Source organism: Caloenas nicobarica, chromosome 5 (assembly GCF_036013445.1).
Source record: "Caloenas nicobarica isolate bCalNic1 chromosome 5, bCalNic1.hap1, whole genome shotgun sequence".
Taxonomy (NCBI): Eukaryota; Metazoa; Chordata; class Aves; order Columbiformes; family Columbidae; genus Caloenas; species Caloenas nicobarica.
The window spans coordinates 9,008,301-9,027,607 of NC_088249.1; the positions used below are offsets into that span (position 1 = coordinate 9,008,301).

At 47.4% G+C, this 19,307-nt stretch overlaps 1 protein-coding gene across 7 annotated transcripts in view; it reads right to left on the reverse strand.

Moving 5' to 3' along the window:
* INF2 (inverted formin 2) overlaps positions 1-19,307 on the reverse strand; it is a 43,353-nt gene that overhangs the window by 16,758 nt on the left and 7,288 nt on the right. For 6 of the 7 annotated variants that reach the window (XR_010606274.1, XM_065635735.1, XM_065635734.1 and 3 more), the window contains exons 2-8: positions 7,542-7,950; positions 6,087-6,202; positions 5,382-5,541; positions 3,029-3,062; positions 1,817-1,958; positions 1,572-1,713; positions 132-1,058 (exon numbers count right to left, since the gene is read on the reverse strand). Coding sequence is in view for 6 of the 7 variants with exons in the window: in XM_065635735.1 (XP_065491807.1) it covers positions 132-1,058; positions 1,572-1,713; positions 1,817-1,958; positions 3,029-3,062; positions 5,382-5,541; positions 6,087-6,202; positions 7,542-7,935 (1,915 nt within the window). In the remaining variant the exon portion in view is untranslated. Of the gene's footprint in view, positions 1-131; positions 1,059-1,571; positions 1,714-1,816; positions 1,959-3,024; positions 3,063-5,381; positions 5,542-6,086; positions 6,203-7,541; positions 7,951-19,307 lie in introns of those variants that run through there. The other variant, XM_065635738.1, reaches the window with a different exon arrangement.

The following is a 19,307-nucleotide window of genomic DNA, read 5'->3' on the forward strand; positions in this document are numbered from 1 at the left end:
GTCAGATGTAATGGAAATCAGGGAAGTTCTGTATCTGAATGGAGTCAACTACACTTGACAAATTCAGAGAGAGTGCTTTTTGCCCTGGATCACCCCTAAAGCAGCAGTGACTTTATGCCAGAAGCACCCACCTCTCACCACGTTGGAGGGCAGCTTCTGCCAGTTCAGCTTCTTCATTCTCAACGTTGGTGTCTTCACTGTCTTACGGGGAGGTCTGCCGAAGCCAAGAGGGCAGCTGACCTGGGAGGCCACTACAGCTTCTATATGATCTCCTGCCGTGCCAGGCAGGAGGGGTGGAGGAGGAGGGATGCCCCCCATGCCAGGCAATGGGGGTGGAGGAGGAAGGATGCCCCCCATGCCAGGCAATGGGGGTGGAGGGGGAGGGATGCCCCCCATGCCAGGCAATGGGGGTGGAGGAGGAGGGATGCCCCCCATGCCAGGCAGTGGGGGTGGAGGGGGAGGGAAGCCCCCCATGCCAGGCAATGGGGGTGGAGGGGGAGGGATGCCCCCCATGCCAGGCAATGGGGGTGGAGGGGGAGGGATACCCACCATGCCAAGCAATGGGGGTGGAGGGGGAGGGACACCCAACATGCCAGGCAATGGGGGTGGAGGAGGAGGGATGCCTCCCATGCTGGGCAATGGGAGTGGGGGTAGAGGGATGCCAGGGAGTGGAGGGGCTGGAGGTGCATTCATCATGGGAGATGTGGGGGTCACAGCTGCTGTGCCAGAGGGAGGGGGTGGAGGTGGTGGGGGTGGAGGTGCCTGGGCAGGAGCAGCATTGGGTGGTGGGTTAGATGTCTCTGGCAAAACAGAGCAGCCTGTGAGCTGGAAGGATGAGATCTTTTCGTTGGCAGGTGGCTCTGAGGAAGGTGCTGGTGTCTTGGTGGGATTTGATGATCCTGCTGGGGTCCGAGCTGCACGTGGACATGGCTCCAGCTCAGCCTGGATGCTTCCATTTGCACTCCCGGACAGCTGGTTTTCAGCTCGCTTTTGCTTATTTGGATGTTTCTTGATAGACAGCAGCCTCTCGATGACTTCTTCAACTGTGTTCGCTTGGACTAGAGAAACAAGCGGGCGTCAGAGAAGGGGATGGGGCCCAAAGGTTGATTCGTGCTATTTGACACCCACCAAGGAGCAGATCTGGAGCCACAGTGCCCACTCCCTGGTGTCACTTTACACAATTGCACTTTTAGCTTCCAGGCAATATCCTTCCCATGGTCTTGGACCATCAACACTGTTTTGAGCATGCCTGCCCCTAAGACTAGCCAGCACCAGTGTCAGGATGCCAATGAGGACAGATTCCCACTACCCAAAGCTTAACCCTCAAAGTAAGATGGTGAATCCTGAGCTCACTTCTAAACATGACCAGCTCCCACTGGCATCTGCATGGCTGAGGTTTTGCATCAAGACTTGACCCTGTGCAGCAGGTGTAGCTTTGTCCCAGATTCTGTTCAGCTCTTAGAAAGTCCCACATATTATTTCTTGTGCATTTGGGAAGGACTTTTGCGGGCACTGGGTGGGACAAGGGAAAACAAGAGGAGTGCAAGGCTGGATGAAAATGTCATTCTTACTGTCATTTGCAAGCAAAAGGGCTCTGTTCACTACTGCGTCCAAGGACTCCCACAGCAGAAGGCTGGAGTGATGAGATGGTTCCAAGTGCAGCAGGCTCTGGAGGATGGACAGCAGCTGGATGGAGACCGGAGACCGGCTCACCTGGAAGACAGGGCAGCTTTCCATCATCGCAAGGCTGGTTCCAAGCACAGTGTGTTAACTTTGGCATTGCATGACTTTGTGCCCCACGTGAGGGCCTGCTTACTTTATTGAAGAGAGATGAAAAGACTTCATGGTGATCGTTCATGTTTATCCCATCACATATCTTTAATAATTCCTCATCATCTTCTATCTTGAACTCCTCAAATGTGTCACACTGGATAAGCAGATCCTCCTCCTCTATGTCTCTGCAATATTACAGCATTCATTTTCACTGGAGAGCTCTTCAATGATTTTCATATGATTGTTTTTTTAAATGGCTTTTATCTCTTTGCCTCTCAGACTCAGCCAGTCAGTGTTAAAAGTATCCCAACTCTACCTTATTTATAAAGGATCAAATACCATCAGTGCATGCTTTCTTGAACTGAATATACCTCTTTACAGTCAACACATACAAATGAATGGGACTTTTCAAGGCACAACCTGGCCCAGTATATACTCTGCATCAACTTCTCTTTGGAGCTGTAACAACAGAGTGGCATTACCACCTTTTTGAAACTGAGCCACCTTCTTTCTTTTTTTATTTATTTTTTGTTTTTAAAGAAGAGAAATTGAAAACATTCCAGTGATGTTTCTGTTTGAAAGACTTCCTTTTCTGTTACTCAAAATTGGATTAAAAAACCCCAAACACTCTAAAGCAAACTTTTTCTCGAGATCACTCAGTGCAGGAACTCTGTCCTTGCTAGTTGGCTGTATTGAAAGATCTTCTCTTCCCTAACTTTATGGAGTTGAATGGAGCAATTCCAGTTACACGGAAAACTGCAACTCACATATAATGCATTCTAGAATTTATCATGGGTGTTTCTGACAGAATATAATTTTTTAAATTAAGAAACTGAAAAGACAGGTATGTCCAGACACGCGTTAGTAAGTGTCTTAGCTGGATGCTTCTGGGACCAACACAGGCAGCGAAAGGGTTTGGACACAGCAAGTTGCTCAGTGATCCCACAGCATCACTTCAGACTCAGTCTAAAACACAGCCTCAGTGAGGACGCTGCTGAGCCTTGCTCCATCTGTGCCCAGGGTCTTTGTCAGTGCCATCTGCACCAACAGCTGTCCCCGTGACACTGTGGTTGCTGAGAGCATCTTAATGCTGGCCTGATGCCTCCAGTTCCCGTGAAAAGGGTGCACACTAGCATGGTCCGCCCCACCTGCGTACACTTCAATTCACACAACTGACACCTGATAAGTATTAAGTTTCCATAGCTACATTACTGTGAATTTCATTTATAAAGAAAATTTAAACAGTGATCCTTACCTTAGCTTGTCTAGAATATCCAACAACTGAAGCCCTAGAAGAACAACAACAAAATATTAGCATTGCGACCTACTTGGCACTGATCTATTACGATCTCAGACACAAGTCTCTGGGGCTGGATGGGATTCATCCAAGGGTTCTGAGGGAGCTGTTGGAGCTGCTCACCAAGCTACGTTCCATCATTTATCAGCAGTCCTGGCTAACTGGGGAGGTCCCAGTAGACTGGAGGTTGGCAAATGTGATGCCCATCTACAAGAAGGTTCGGAAGGAGGATCCAGGAACTACAGGCCTGTCAGTCTGACCTCAGTGCCGGGGAACGTCATGGAGCAGATGATCTCAAGTGCCATCACATGGCACATACAGGACAATCAGGCGATCAAGCCCAGTCAGCATGGGTTTATGAAAGGCAGGTCCTGCTTGACTAACCTGATCTCCTTCCATGACAAGGTGACCTGCTTAGTAGATGAGGGAAAGGCTGTGAATGTTGTCAACCTGGACTTCAGTAAAGGCTTTGATACCATTTCCCATAGCATTCTCCTGGAGAAGCTGGCAGCTCATGGCCTGGCTGGGTGTACTCTGCGATGGATAAAGAATCGGCTGGATGGCCGGGCCCAAAGAGCTGTGGTGAATGGAGCCAAATCCAGTTGACGGCTAGTCACAAGTGGTGCTCCCCAGGGCTCAATATTGGGGCCAGTTCTGTTTAATCTCTTTATCAATGATCTGGATGAGGGGATTGAGTGTACCCTTAGTAAGTTTGCAGATGACACCCAATTGGGTGGAAATGTTGATCTGCTGGAGAGTAGGAAGGCCATACAGAGGGATCTGGACCAGCTGGATTGTTGGGCTGAGGCAAATCATATGAGGTTTAACAAGGCCAAGTTCTGCCTGTACTTGGGTTACAGCAACCCTGGCAGAAAGGGATCTGGGGTTGTTGATTGACAGCCAGCTGAACATGAGCCAGCAGTGTGCCCAGGTGGCCAAAAAGGCCAACAGCATCCTGGCTTGTGTCAGGAATAGTGTGGCCAGCAGGACTAGAGAAGTGATTGTGCCACTGTACTTGGCGCTGGTGAGGCCCCACCTTGAATCCTGTGTTCAGTTTTGGGCCCCTCACTACAAAAAAGACATTGAGGTGCTGGAGAGAGTGCACAGAAGGGCAATGAAGGTGGTGAAGGGTCTGGAGAACAAGTCTGATAAGGAGCGGCTGAGGGAACTGGAGCTGTTTAGCCTGGAGAAAAGAAGACTGAAGGGAGACCTTATCGCTGTCTACAACTGCCTGAAAGGAGGTTGTAGCATGGAGGGTGTTGGTCTCTGCTCCCAAGTAGCAAGTGATAGGGCAAGAGAAAATGGCCTCAGGTCGCACCAGGGGAGGTTTAGATTGGATATTAGGAAAAAAATACTTACAGAAAGGTTTGTCAAGCATTGGAACAGGCTGCCCAGGGAAGTGGTTGAGTCACTATCCCTGGAGGTGTTTAAAAGATGTGTAGATGTGGTGCTTAGGGACATGGTTTAGTGGTGGACTTGACAGTTCTAGGTTAATGGCTGCACTCAATCTTAAAGGTCTTTTCCAAGCTAAACGATTGTATGATTCTATAATTTATATGTTAATCACATAAATCCTTTTTCTTCCAGATATAGAAAGTGAAAGTATCTTCAGATGGATCTGTCAAAGTGGGTAGCATCATCTGGTAAGAGACCCATAGTACACATGTCTGCAGCTGCATGAGCCAGTGAGCATCCCCCTGGAGTTACTGAGGGACACAGGCACTTTTGGAGCATGATTCACCTCAGTCCAAATTAGACATCTAAAACCAAAATCAGTCAGATGAACAGTGAGGTCAGATGCCCCTTGCTTTCCACAGAAGAAATGGAGCGCTGGCTTGCCAGCTCAGGCATGCACAATACATCAGGTGATTTCTAACAACAGTACCTAGGATCCCGGTATTCAAGTATTGGAAAGTATTTCTGAATCACAGGGCAGCTTCTGTGGCTCAACTGAGTAGATGCAGGGCAAAAAAACCTCATCTGCTCTTATAAGGAGTTGCCACATAAGGAAATGTGGCTACATAGGATGGTTGGTTATATAAATGTATTGAACAAGCTCAAGGGATACAAAGCTGCTGACATTCCAGAAAGGATCAAAGCTATGGGGAGGCAGTAAAGTGAAATAACTCTAGTTACAGAAAGGTTGTCAAAGAGAATAGAGACCAAAAGAAAAAAAAAACCTGAGTCTGCCTTTAATAATTGCAGTTTTGCACCCCAGCTCTCTTTAGTCACCTTACAGACACATCTGAAAATAAAACTGCTTGGCAACTGATTTTCTCCAGGGAAAGTTAAGTGCAACAACCATCCTTACCTATGAACTCGTTTCTGATTTGTGTCCTTGTTCTTAGCTCGTCTTTCCCCAGTATGATGGCATTGATAGCACTCAGCAGCGTCACCATGTACGGCACGTTATCTGTGTTGGAGAGCTCGTTCATTATGACGCTGAATCGATACTGCTGGTTTTTCACACTCTGTTAACAACACAAGCAATATTTCTGTTCAGACAGTTCAGCAATGTCTACCACTTTGGTGCAGTCTCTCAGATGGAATTAGCATCTTAAAACCACTCAGTTTACCCCACTGTGCACGAGACAGGATGACACAGGTAAAAGCAGCACTCCTCCATTACAGAACAGTGTCTGGTTGGCAGAGAAAGTCAGTGAAACTCCTTTTGCATCCCTTTACGCTTTCTGATAATTGATGCACCTACCTGAGCTTGTGGCCAGTGAAACCCATGGATGTGGCATAATCTATTTTGCTAATCTGGTAGTGCTTTTCCTGCCAGAAAGGACCTTGTGGTTGGCAGTCATCTGTCCAGACAACTCACAGAGCAGTATCGTGGACTTACGCTGACCAGGCCAAATTTCCTGCAGTTTTCACCTTATAAATCCCTGCCTCTCTTACCAAAATGATGCAAAATGACCATCATTCCCAGCCCTTTTCTGTGGCACATGGATCTGCCTGCATAGAGCAGAGCAGAGCAGAGCTGTACCTCCTGCTGCAGCTCAACACTTGCCTTGTAATGGTCCAGGGCATCTAAAGCCAAAGCGTGGCCATCTGATGAGTAAATGCACAGTGCAGCCAGGAGCTCAAATACTTGCTTTTTGACCATGACATTAGTTGTGTCAAGTGCTGGAGGACAAAACAAAACAAAACAAGATTTCATTATTACATTAATGTTCTAAATTTCCGTGTCTTCTGCTACAAAGCTTATGACCAGTGGTAAAAAAAGACTGAAGGAGTGGAGCCACTACATGGAAGGTGGAAAGCAAAATATCCCAATATATAGATATCCCATCCTGATAGCATTACGTGATAGTAACTTCTTGTGGCAACAGTAAATGCTACAGGTACCTATTGGCATTTTGATGCTGTTTGGAGTTGTTAATCTCTTCCATGTAGCAGTGGCATGCTGCAAGAACAGCACAGTCACACATTTTATTTCCCATTTGCACATATGGGTATTTTCTAGAACAGCAGATGAACCATTTTGCTCAATTAATGAGTCTTATTTTTAGTGCAGAAACATCCGATGTGCATATTAAGTACTCCCATTGTTCTAACCAGTCCTCATTTATTCCCTTTTTTCTTCTACTCTTTCTGTGTGAGCCCTGGGAGCTGGGAGGGAGTGGATTAGACCATCTTAGTTCTCCTTTATTAGTGCATAAAGAAGCTTGACCACTTAAGAGCCCCAGGTGCCCTAATGTTTTTCACAGCACAAAAATGCCAGCTCTGTATTTCACCCTGGTTAAGAAAATACAGGGTGGAGAGGAAGGAAGAGGACTTCAAAACTGAAGAGGGGAGCAAGCTAGCTTTCAGACCAAATGCCTTTTAAAGAGCAATTAACATGGGTTTCTGAGCACAGCTGTGATCTCAGCTCTGTGGAGCAGCACAGGAGTTATCCTACCAGCACCACCATCATTAAGTGATGTACAATAAGTCCTAGGAGATGCCCTGACAAGTGTCATACCTAACAACGAGCCAAGTGAATGGCAGGAGAATGTGACTGTTATTACCCACCATCTTCTAGAAGGAACAGACTGAGCAGTGCAGAGAACGGGCTCTTGAGTCTAAACCATGTCACCTTCCCTCCTCTTTATAGGCTACAAGTCTCCAAGCCCTTTAAATTCCTCTCCCACTGCTCTTGAAGCTCAGAAAGACTAAATAGCAAATGTCTGCTGACAACTGGAGGGTCAAGGGCTTCTAATGCCCACATATGGCTAAGGCTGGGTTTATCCCTGGCCTCTCGGTGAACTATGAAAACATTTGTGTGGAAATTAGCACATCTAAATAGCATCAAGTGGCAAAGGCAAAGCCATTTCTAAGCAATATAATTTTAAAGAATAAAATGATCTCTTTCATGAATCAATTGTGATCAATAACTTGCAAGAAGCCTGGTGTAGGATGACAAACAATGGGAAAGTCCCCGACCACATTGCATGTGATGGGTGAAGGGAAGATGTCTTCTCACCTTGGAAGAGTTTCCTGACATAGCCCTCGTTGCTCACAATGTATTCAATGCCTTTGTGTGAGTTCATGACTGCTCGCACACAGTTAATGCAGGTGAGCTGAAGCAAGGCATCAGAAATCCTGGCTACTCCTCGCCCAGACAGCCTGTCCAGGGCCTCCAGGAGGAGGTCCAGACCACATAGCTCCAGGAACTGGACCATCCAGGTATCATCGCTGTTCTCCAGCCGCTTCTTCAGCCCGGAGTAATTCACTACCGATGGCATTTGCAGGAGACGGATGCACAGCTCTGGTTCTGCATTTTCTAGGTTGGCCTCCGACTGGTCGGTCTCCTGGGGTCCGAGTTTTTCCTTTAGGGCAGCCCACTTCTTGTGGGCACCTTCCTTTTTGACTGACATTGTGAATGGTTTGTCCTAAAAGGAAAAGAAAAGAAAAAGTGAGAAGTTTGTCCGGACTGATTAACAACTCTCCAGCAGTCCTGTTTTTTCTCCCAGCGATCAGGATGTGAAGTTCAACTGCAGGAGGTCCTCAGCTCTCCAGCACGTACGGCACACACTGGAACCGGTCCCCTGCTGAAGTAACTCAATACATTCCCTCCTTAACCACATGCTTCACATTCAGGCCCTGAAAACTCTGTAGTGAGACTCTTACCACATCTAAGCCAGAAAATACAGCTTTAAAAATAGCCAATTTAGACCAGTCAATAGCCACTACCTATTTTCATGCAGCAAAAGGATAAGGTTGGAAGTGGCATTATCGGCTCTGACCTCTTTATGCCCATTAAACCACTTTAAAATCTCACTGCACTGGAGAGGCTGTGCAGTTTCTAAGCATTTGTAGTGGGTCAGAGAAGTCATTCTGAGCATATCCTGCTCATAAGAGCATCCAATTACCCTGTTATTTTTTGCCTTTGTTTCTTCTGACTGATGTGAAGGTTAGTTTTATAGCAGTCACTTAATCTCTTCCTGTCTGCTGTAACAGCAAATACGTTTGCAAAATGCAGTGCTTGTGCGTGACAACATGAGAGCCTGACAGGTTGCAAGCGGAGGGACGGCAGCAGGAGGCTGTAGAGACAGCGGTGCGTCTTTTTGGAGATGGGGAGCATCTCTTCAAGGCCATTCTCCCTGGAGAACACAGCTCGTCTCAGCCATGCTGTTAGCAGCAAGGGGGGCCAGGAGCTGATTCAGCATGGAGAAACAGAAAAGCCAAGTCTAATGAACACGTGGTGCCAAAATCTATGTTTTTAGGCAGGATTACTATTTTTCAGACCCACAGTGATTAAGTTATCCAATGCAAGTCCTTTTCAAAGCTGATTGCAATCATTTCATAGCTCAATTGCTCTCAGAGAGGACAGTTTGTCCCACAAAAGGGGGATAAAACTGCTGGACCCAAAGCCAGCCACTAACATTACCTCCCTTCCCTGCCATGCCACCGAGACCTCTGCTTCCCTGGGCTAGTGAGCCCACACGAGGCTCAAAATAACCTGGGGGCTATTTGGCCCACAAAACCAAGCACTTGGGGGACTGGAGAAACTATAAGAGAGTCTCACTTTCGCTTACCAGCTCCAACACAAAGGTTTCTAGCCCTGCAGTACACAAGGAAAAGGCTTGAAAAATCTAAACTGAGAAATCTCTGAAATTTTTAATTCCAGAAAGCCAAAATAAAGGACAGACCATTTACAATGGTTGGAGGTAATCTTGTTATTTTAAAGCCTGCCTTGTGACTTTTCCTGGGGACTGCACTGTTGAGAAAAGTCCTGGCTGCTTTACCAGAGCAGACCTGCATAGTTTCTGGTTTACTCGAAAGTCTCATTTTGGCAGTCAACCCTTGGCAAGTATACAGCCAAAAAGTCGATTCATTAATTTGTGGTAGGCATGATACTATAGGACTAAACATGCCTCTTGGAAAGACGCAAAGTGCGATGGGATGGGATATTTGAGAGAACTGGAACAATTCTGCTGGGAAAAGGTGATGGTGGGACTCTCTGGCAAGGCCACTCATGTCCCAGCTCACAGCATCAAAGGCTGTGCTGAGTAAGGGTCAGAGGGGCAGTGGATATGGCCACAGAAAATCCTTTTAGAGAGCTCTGGAGAATCCCTCTTGCAGAGTTTCCCTTTGCTTCAGTGGGGAAAAAGCTGGCCAAGTACCCAGTTGTTCACTGTCCTGTTATCTGAAAAAATGATGGTCGCTATAAAAAAACATGAAAGTGCGAATCTGTGTCTGAGAACACACTGTACAGATGAAAAGTAATAAAAAGGACGATACAAAAAAACCCTAAACCCAAACAACAAACTCTCTTGCCAAAGTACAGCTTTGAGTTTCTAAGATTTGTCATCACTGTCTGCAGCCAAGAACTGCTACTCCCTCCTGGTAAAATTCTTGTTGGAGTTAGTCACCCCTAGTCACTCCGCTGCACCCAAGCCCAGGAATTTGGGTTAGGCTCAATGCAAAGGAGAAGAAAAATCCTCCCTCCCTGGAGAGAGAGAAGTGAAAGTGTCCTGTCCTGGGGTCATAGACCTGGTGATAGGGCAGCGTCCCAAACCTCTCACCTCACCGAATTTACAGTCATGGGGCTGGAGAGGCACTCTTAAGGAGCTACGGTCAAATCCTGCCCCATGCTGTCCTCTTCCAGTGCCTGAAGTCAAGGACAGACCTTCAGCGTGGGGCAGTGCTGAGGACCATCCAACCTGGCTGGGACTCATCCCTCCTCTTGGCTCTGCTGTAGCCTAGACTCTTTCCCCTTCCCAAAGGGAAAGTATGCACCAAGCAGAGAATCTGGTTTTGGGCCCTGTGTGTGCACAGAAGAGCCTGGTGGTTCCGCCGGGTGAGAAACCCGCAGGAGGGGCCATTAGAGGAGGATGGTCACCCCAGCTCACAGCCAGGCTCTGCGCTGCCCGGAGCCGTGCCAGGGCTCGTGCTGCTCAGCTGAGGGGCTGCAGAAGCAGATGCCGACCACAACCTCCCTCTCTCTCGGTGTGACTTCTTTTTATACTCAGCAAATCACTTTTTTTATTTGCATATGACTTCAATGCTTCTTATCAAACCAGATAACAAAGTGGGCTGGCTTTTTGCTCCCAGTTGTACAAATACTGTATGATATATGATATCAGCTACAGAAAGTCGGAGAGATTATGACAGCGTTATTGACTTCATACTTAGCTGATTTCTGAAAATTAAGCTCAACCAGTGCAACAGGAGACAGGAAATACCGACAGGGCATCCTGTTTACTGGTGGATTTGCTCTGAATTCTCCTTTCCTCCCCACCTGCTCTGCACAGATGTGAAGAGATGAGAAACAAACCCAGGCAGGTACCTCTCCAAACAGTACCAGCTTGTGTTTTTATGCACTAAGCTGAGCAAATTGGATTGACTAAATATTCTTTGTCACAGAGAGTGCACTCTTTCTGTAAGAAAGAAGAGAAGATGGCTAATGTATCTAATTGTACAAAGGGAATAAAATAAATCAGAGCTGTACTGTATAAATGGAAAGGGAATAAATATGGAGGAGACTGCAGTACAATTCTGCAGATGGTGTGATAAATCTGTTTACAAACACAGATATGAGTGATAAATTATGAATGCACAATCTTTCCATATTTTCCATAAAGCACGGTGTTGCAAAGCCACTCAGATACATCCTTAAGGGGCTGGTAGTTTCGACTTTTATCTCTAAGCACAGGAGCTTATTAGCAGGTAAATAATCTTGGCAGAGTGCGATACATAAGGGATTAAAATGGAACACATTTATCTGGCTGTCTCATAGAGGCCATTTAGACCATGCTGGCTGAGGAAAGGAAAGTCCCCTGACAAAAACAGACAAGATGTTACAGTTAAAAGGCTGAATACATCTTGCCCAATCCTGGCAGAAGAGTGTGGGGAGCTTTGGATTTGCTGCCCAGGTCACAGAGAAGCAATGTCCCCAGCCTCTGTGTCTGATCATGCTTGCAGCACCCATGGTCTGCTCTCCCCAGGTACGTGCTCAGCGTCGGTGCTGGGTGCTGCTCCCCGGGGCACATCCTGGCAGTGCATCTGTGCTTCCCGCCATGGGGACACCCACAGTCCGTAACATTCATTATGGTCAATGCAACCTTCTCCTCATCTTGCTTCTCACCCTCAGAGGCTGGTTAGCTCTGATGGGGAATGGCAATGAAAGAAGTATCAGTGTAAAAATACTCTTAATTTGAAGAGATTCCCTTGAGAAATATAAAGGCATCATAAAGTCTTGTCCTCTCGCACCTGGCCACAGCAACATTGTGGTTCATGGTGCTAACTTTTTGCATCATTGGGTTTGCAAAGCTGTGATGTTCCCTGCAGCCATCCAACCCAGTTTATAAAATTTCCCCCTCCTTTGTTTTTGATTCAGTTTTCTGTGCCCCTCTGTCCTTCAAATCAACTCCTAGGGAGATGACATCTGTGGGAGATAAATCAGGGCACATCAATACTTTCTCCATCCTGTGAAGCTGTGAAGAACAGAGCTGCACAGCACAGATTTCAGTCTAAGTTATTACATGCCTCCAGGATGACATGGATCACGGCAAGGACCTGGGAGGACAAGTAAAAAGAGATTTCTCAGGGCAGCTAAGTATAACTAAGTGAAAACAAAAGGGAAAAAAATTAAAGGTCAAAACCATCCTGATTTTTTGGGAGCAGACCCGCTGCCCATGCTGCAGGATGGAGAGGTGTGAGGGGAACAGCAGCTCCTTGCTGTCCTTCGAAGGATCCTGATGGCCCTCGCAGCCCTCTGCTTCCCTCCATAAGGCTGCTGGGGCACACTGCTGGCCCCTAAGAACACCTCTTTTTGGCTGCTCACCCTCTCCTCCCTTCCGTGCCCGTTCCTGGCACTCCAGAGCCCGTTCTGCCTGGCTGACGGCTAACGACAGCTTTTGCTTCTGGGTAGTTCCAGTTTTCACTCCGCTGCTGGGAATACGCCGAGCCTTTGTATTTTGCAACATGTCAGACTACTCAGTCACTAAAAAGAAACAACATCCTGGCTTTGTGCTTTCCAAAACCACTTCAAGAAGTGTGATGGGTTTGTTCCTCCCCTCCTCTTGCTTTCATTTGTAGTATTGTGTTTTCCTGTGCAGCGTCTGAACAGCTCATGTACATACAGGATAGTGAAATCATCCTCCCACTCACCAAAAGAACTGTGGGGGGGCTACAAATCTCTTTTTTAGAAACCAACCTGACCCCTTGGTGTGGGCCCACGTGCGTTGGTAGGAACGGGCAGCGTACTCAGTGTTCCAGGGGACCTGACAGTGAGGGTATAGTGGGAAATAGAGGTGCACAAACAAAAGGCACAGTTTGCCCAACAGACCCTGCCTCAGTGCACAAACCAGCTGCTGCTCCATCCTCATTCTGCCATAGCCAGTAGCCTCAGCTGCCTTCAGATATAGTTATTCTTGATCCTCAGCTGTATCAGACACCAGAAGGAGTGATTTATGATTAAAAAATTAAAAGGTCTTGGAATAAGCACCCAACCTTATTCTGCATTACTGAAGAAGTTAACTAAGTCTCCAGCACACTTACACTTTGCTTTGGAACAGCCCACGTGTGACGCAAAGGGGAGCTTTCACAAAGCAGCCCGAGTGGGCTGTGTCCTCAGAGGTACCACATCATTACGGGGAGCATCTAGTCCTTAGCAAATGAGGGAGTACAGACATGCAGCCCACTGTGGCCAGCGGGCAGGAGTTGTGCGATGGCTTCTTCTGGCAGCGAACCCCCAAAAAAGAACTTCAGTGAACTGACAAAAAGGACCATGGCCATATTGGTACATATGTATATGCGTTATGCCAGTATAACTTATTCTTTTGCAACGAAAGGGAAAAGGTGTTGTCCTGATTCAGGTCCATTCACCACTATTAGGATGCTGTGTGCCAGCACAGCTTCTCCCTCCTGGGCAAATATAAGCTTTGATATTGAGTGATATCTTGCACAAGTGGTAAATGTGTCCATTCAATATGCATTGGTAGCAGTGGAGTAACACCATGATTAACTACACCAGTAAAAATAATAACCAGTGCCTTATTCCTCATCAGTAAATAAACAAGTAAATAAATCATCAGGCTGCTACAAGTACTACATACAAATCAAGCTCAAGTGTGTTAGGATCTTTAGTGGCATCTAAAGCCTAAAGGCTGCACTAGCTTAGCTTTAAATGAGTTTAAAAACACTCTTCACTACAACAGTAACACAGTCTGAGACACTCAATAACCCATCTACCTCAACCTGGTAAGCCAGGTTTAAATCAGGTTGGTGCAGCTGTCAGACCTTCACTTCGGAAAGGGCCACTGCCACCAGAGAGACCTGGCCAGAAGCAAGGCACCAGCCTTCCCTATCTGTTTGAGTGCCAAGTCAGCTGAACCAATGTAAAAAGCTTTCCACGGTGGCTATGAGCCCTGCGGCATCCTTGCGTGCTACCACAGGCCTGTAGAGGCATGGCAGATTTGGGGCTGGAGGGACACCAGGCAGTAGCCAGCACTCACCCCTTGCAGAGGGTGCCTGCTCCCAGCTGCACTGCAGCAAATGGGGCTGCAAACGCTTCGTCCTGGTCTCACCGGAGCTCCCTCCCTGCCATCATTAGCAGACCCACGGGCAGCCCAGCAAGGCATCCTGACCCAGCCAGAAAGGAATGGGACTCAGGTTTGGATCCTTCGAAAATACTGATGGCGCATCAGGTGGGTCTGGAGGACCCCTGCTCCCTGCTCCAGCACCCACATGCTCGGGCAGAGGCAGCACCTCTACCTACCAGCGATTCCAGCACCATTTTGGGAGGCAATTTATAATTATTATGATTTGGGGGTTACACAAGAAGCAGAAACTGTTACCCAGCAACACGGACAGTGCGGTGGTTGGTAACTTTCTAAGACCCTCTCTGTTCCCACTCAGTGGGAAGCTGTCACATAAACAGATATCATCAGAGCCAAAACCCTTTTATTGTTTGTTTTGTTTGTTTGTTTTTAAACACCTCCACAGGATGCCAAGAGGACAGAGAAAATGGGCAGAGGGAAGAATTCCTACCTCGGAGCTGAAGCCAAATTATTCCCTTGTCTCTCTCACATGGAAGGATCCTTCTCAACCAGCTGTATGAGCCTTCATTTCCCCAGCCAGCTCATTTTCTCCTTCTCTGCCAAGCAGCCTTCAGTCAATAGAAGTCTAAATCCCCAAACGAGCGTGTCTGCAAATCACACGCTCTAAGAAAGTTCAACAGGATGTCAGCGTCTAATAGTATGTAAATACCAGTCTTCGGAAAAGTGCAAAGAGGTGACTTTTCTGTAGCCTCCAGGGAAGGCATTTGCATGTCATTTGTCACCCTTCTCATTCACTCCATGCTGGCTGCTGGGAGGGTGACACTTCCCCATGGGCTGGGAAGGAGGGAGCCTTGCACCGCACCGCGCATCCATCTGCCAGCATGAGAAAGCAGTCCTGGCATGGGGTGACTCAGAGCAGGGAAATGATCTGGCAGAGGAAATGAAAAAAAAAAATGGAAAGAAAAAAAGAGGAAGAAGGATGGCCCGGGGTGGGTGGGATGGAGAGTGTGGGGGTGGCAGGTGGCAGGGACAGCCCCTTGCACCTTGCGTCAGCCGCACAGGGATTTTTGGTTTTGTGGCACTGGGGCTTTAAACACTGCAACATCTCAGAGGTCTTTGAAATGCAGGGAGAGCCAGGACAGCTTAAATAATGAGTATGTCTGACCCAAGCCTGCCCACCCTGGGACGGGCAGGTAGGAGAGGGACGGCACAGAAATGGTTGGAGGCTCAGGCAGTGTCCCCTGTGCACGGGCTCAGTGATGGGGATCCTGCTCTCACCAGGGCACCCCTAAGGTCCAGCTGATCTTCAGGCCAGCCGGGCTTTTATGGGCTGAGCAGGCTCTGAAGACCTCAAAAAGCTCTTTTTAACAGGAAACATCTCTGCACGTTTCTGGTTGAGATTTCATGTGGAAACTAGCATCCATTCAGCCTCTCGAGAGGTGTTAACTGAAAGTCAGTTATTAAATTGTGAATATTTCAACATTGCCCATTTGAGCAGAGGCCTCCTGGCTGGCTCAGGGTAGCAGTTAGACTTCAAATACTGGGTTTTTTCTTACTCCACGAGGCTTCTACCCTGAATTGAACCCCCTAGATCAAAAGTTGGAGCCCATGGCAAGGGTCTTCCTGCCTTAGTGCAGAAACTCAACCCTTGTGTACATGACCACAGCTCCACCAATATTAGAAACACACTGATCTGTCTGTCTTTTTGTCCAAATTTAGCTAGCATTTAAGAGATGAACTTGCCCACGTGCTTCCTAATTAAGGCAGTTTGACCATAACAATTCAACATCCAGGGAAATGACTTTGCACAGATCCCCATCCTGTTGTAGGAAGCTTCTGAGGGCGTGTTTACACAATCCAAGACAAACACTAATTCATGACAGGTTTTACATCAGCAAATGAATTTCACTTTACATTACGTGCACTCTTGACGTGTAATCCTCAGGTCCTCAAAAGATTAGTCGCTAATCTGGTTCTTGGGAGCAGAATGGGGCTCACAGCAGGTTTTAGGGAAAAAATAAAAAGTTAAGAGAAAAAAAAAAATCCTGCAAAGAAAGGATTGTCGCTGTTGTAAATTCCTGTCCTTGCAAACACGGAAGAAATTTAAAGGGCTCTCAGCTCCCATCAGGTTTCATCTGAAGCCTGGACCTATGAGATATGCCAGAAATGCTTGTGTTCCTAGAAAGGCTGCATTGTCTCCCAAATAAAAAAAATAAGCAGAAGCAGAGAAATGGGGCTAAAAAGCACAAAAACCAGCCGTAGGGCTGCAGTGTCCCTCTGTGGGCCCCACAGTACAAGAACAGCAGCAGCAATGGGCAGTAGCTCAGAAGAATGGGGGTATTTGGATCCCAGCTCCTGCATCACTCGTGCTGCTTCCAGGTGTGTCAGCCCTGCCTGCCTGCTGCACGCAGCTGCCTGCAACCCTCGCCATGCTCTGACTCCAGCCTGAGCAGGAACAACGCATGGGTGGATGGATCCTTCTGCATCCTACCATGCTCAGCCCCCAGCCAAGGTCCCTCAGCCCGACTCTCCATAACTCAGCCCTAGCAAAGGTGTTTACTTTCCATGCCACAAACAGAAAGAGTCCACACATGGGCTGTGTCTGCCACCAAATGTTTTGGGCATCACTTGGGGGGGCGAGGGTTTCCTCAGCACCCCTGGCCTCCTCCTCCTCTGGAGGAAGCAGTGGCAGCCCCGTGCAGATGTGCTTGGAGAGGGATACATCTCTTCACATCTGTGCTTCCGTCCCAGCAACTTTGCTTTCAGGTTGCTCAGAAAGGGCTAATGGTTTTCCCCCAGCAAATCAGCCCTGTTTTACCCCAATTTTCTAGCAGATGATTCTACAGCCCTCTCAACAGTAATTATATCAAAAATCAGACAGAATAAATCAAGAACTGAAAGTTTAGTCCCACATTAGGCAAAGAAGGGCTGAGACCCTCTACGGCTCCAGCATCGCTCAGCTGCCTCTGGATCGCAGTGTGGTGGCTCCCCTGCCCACATGGCGAGTCAACAAAACACAGGAATCCAATTAAACAGAAATAAATACACACCATTTGCCCATAGGAATTAGATTATTCTTAATTACAGCAATCAGTGTCTTCTCACTGCTTTACTTTTATGCGACAAATCAGCTCCCAAGCCCGTGGCTTTTCTTGTAAGTTGTGTCAAGGATTTTGGAAAGGAGACACCCAGTTCATTTCTGGCTGGCAGGGAGAGGTGCCAGCCAGAAGTCTGCTGTGATGGCTTTTTTTAGGTGATCCTGCCTAAAACGCCTAGTATCACCGGCTACTAAATTACTAAACGTCAGCACAGCTGGTATTCAAGAATTACAGGTGTAATATTCACCTCCCCATCTCTGTGACCAGCTTGTTGGGTAGTGCAGCTCCTATGCAGCCAGTGAAGACAACCACATGTTTATAGGGCAAAAAAAAAAGGTACTGGGAAGAAAACTGGATAATTCAATGACACTCCATTCACCTGAGAACTGAAGTCTGTGTTAAGCAACCAGAAGGATCAGCGTCTAAGAAAGTGCTGCAAGGGCACTGAAAGGGAGTTTGGCCAGGTGAAGACATGCAAATTTAAGGGGAGAACCCAATCTTCCCCCTGCCCACAAGGAAGGGAAGGCATCTGGCCTTTGCAGCCTGACTCTGTGCCACAGGGATGGCAGAAGATGCCAAAATAACTGCTGGGGAGCAACTGGAATGGACCAGTGATGACCTTCCCAGACACTGGGAGAGCACAGTGAACACAGCCAGTTTGGTCGCTCCTTGGGGAGCAGAGGCATCTGAGCATCCTCAGGAAGTCGTGGGAGCAAGACGGGAGCTGCAAAGCTCCCTGCTGCCTCTGCTGCTTACTGAATTTCTCTGCCCTCCTTGGAGACTGACTCCTCTCCAGCCCTCTTGTAGCGGATCAGCTCTCTGACTGCTTTTCTGCTGGATACATTCACTTTAGTCATAAGGACAAAAAAAAAAGGCCTTCTGAAGTAGTCTTTATCTGATGGGTACTTCAGATAATGAAAATAAAGGACTCTGCTACTGCCAGTACACGCATATTTCCGGGAAGTTTGCATTTAATGGGGTCGATCTACTTTAAACGTCCAAAACATTCACTTTGCAGCTCTTCTGGTAGGAAGCTTCTGCAACAAAAAAACCATCCTGTTCTAGGGAGGGTGCTTCCAGCTGGGGAGATTAAACCATTAACCATGGGGAATTCAGTGCTTTCTTTGGAGAGGTGATGACAAAAGTCTCTGCCAAAACCCCAAACTGCACCAGCAGTTCTACCCAGAGCAAAGGGCATAGATCCATGCACGGGTTTCTAAAGGATGTATGTGCTCCTAAGCACAGGCTGAGTAAAGAGCCTGATATTTATTCAGTTTATTCATCCTGCATACATATATTACACCCATGCTAAGGTTGCAGGGGTCCGCTTAGGAATTGCCAGGATGAAGGCTGCGGAGGCGGCTGAACTCTGCTCCCTTGCACACTCGCTGGTGCTGCACTAATGAGAAGATATAATTACAGAAAAAAGACCTTTTGAGCCTTGCCCCAGAGGGAGAGGCAGGCAGGTCCTGTGCAGGTTTTACCTATACTCCTCTGGCATAGGCACAAACCCTCCTCACTTGCACGAGGATGAAGAGCTTCAGGGAGGGAATAGCTCTTCCCTCAAAGCCACTACGATGCAGGAGGTCCACAGTAGGCACTGGTAAGCTAAATTGCTACTCAGATCCACATGAACATTTTTGGACGTCCCTGCTGAAAAAAGGCTACCGAGACATTGGAATGGTACATAGGGAAGCAGCGTTTTCCCAGCTGTTCTCCAAACAGGCTGCAAATGTGACGCCCTCCTACGGAGATCAGCTTCTCCATTCAACCGCTGATGAATCATGGTGGTATCTCACCTGGTGAACAGCCCCAGAGCAAACATCCTGAACATTTTTGTTCAGATAAGGCTAAGCATAGCCAGGATTCCTAATGGCACAGGCAAAGTACATACTGCACATGGTAAGGAGAACAGACCCAGATACTGCCAGGTACTTTCCTGCGAGTTTGTCTGAATATGAATGTTACTAAGAGTAACCAGAGAACATGCTCAGCTGCTAATTCAAGAAGTTAAACTTTCGAGCTGTTTCAAATAAGTTCTTGCAGAAGAGTGGCTTAGCATTATTTCAGAACTAATCCACTCCAAAGTCTTCAGACTATTTTCTCTACTGCTGGGTGGAAATATTGAAGTCTCTATCTCGTAAC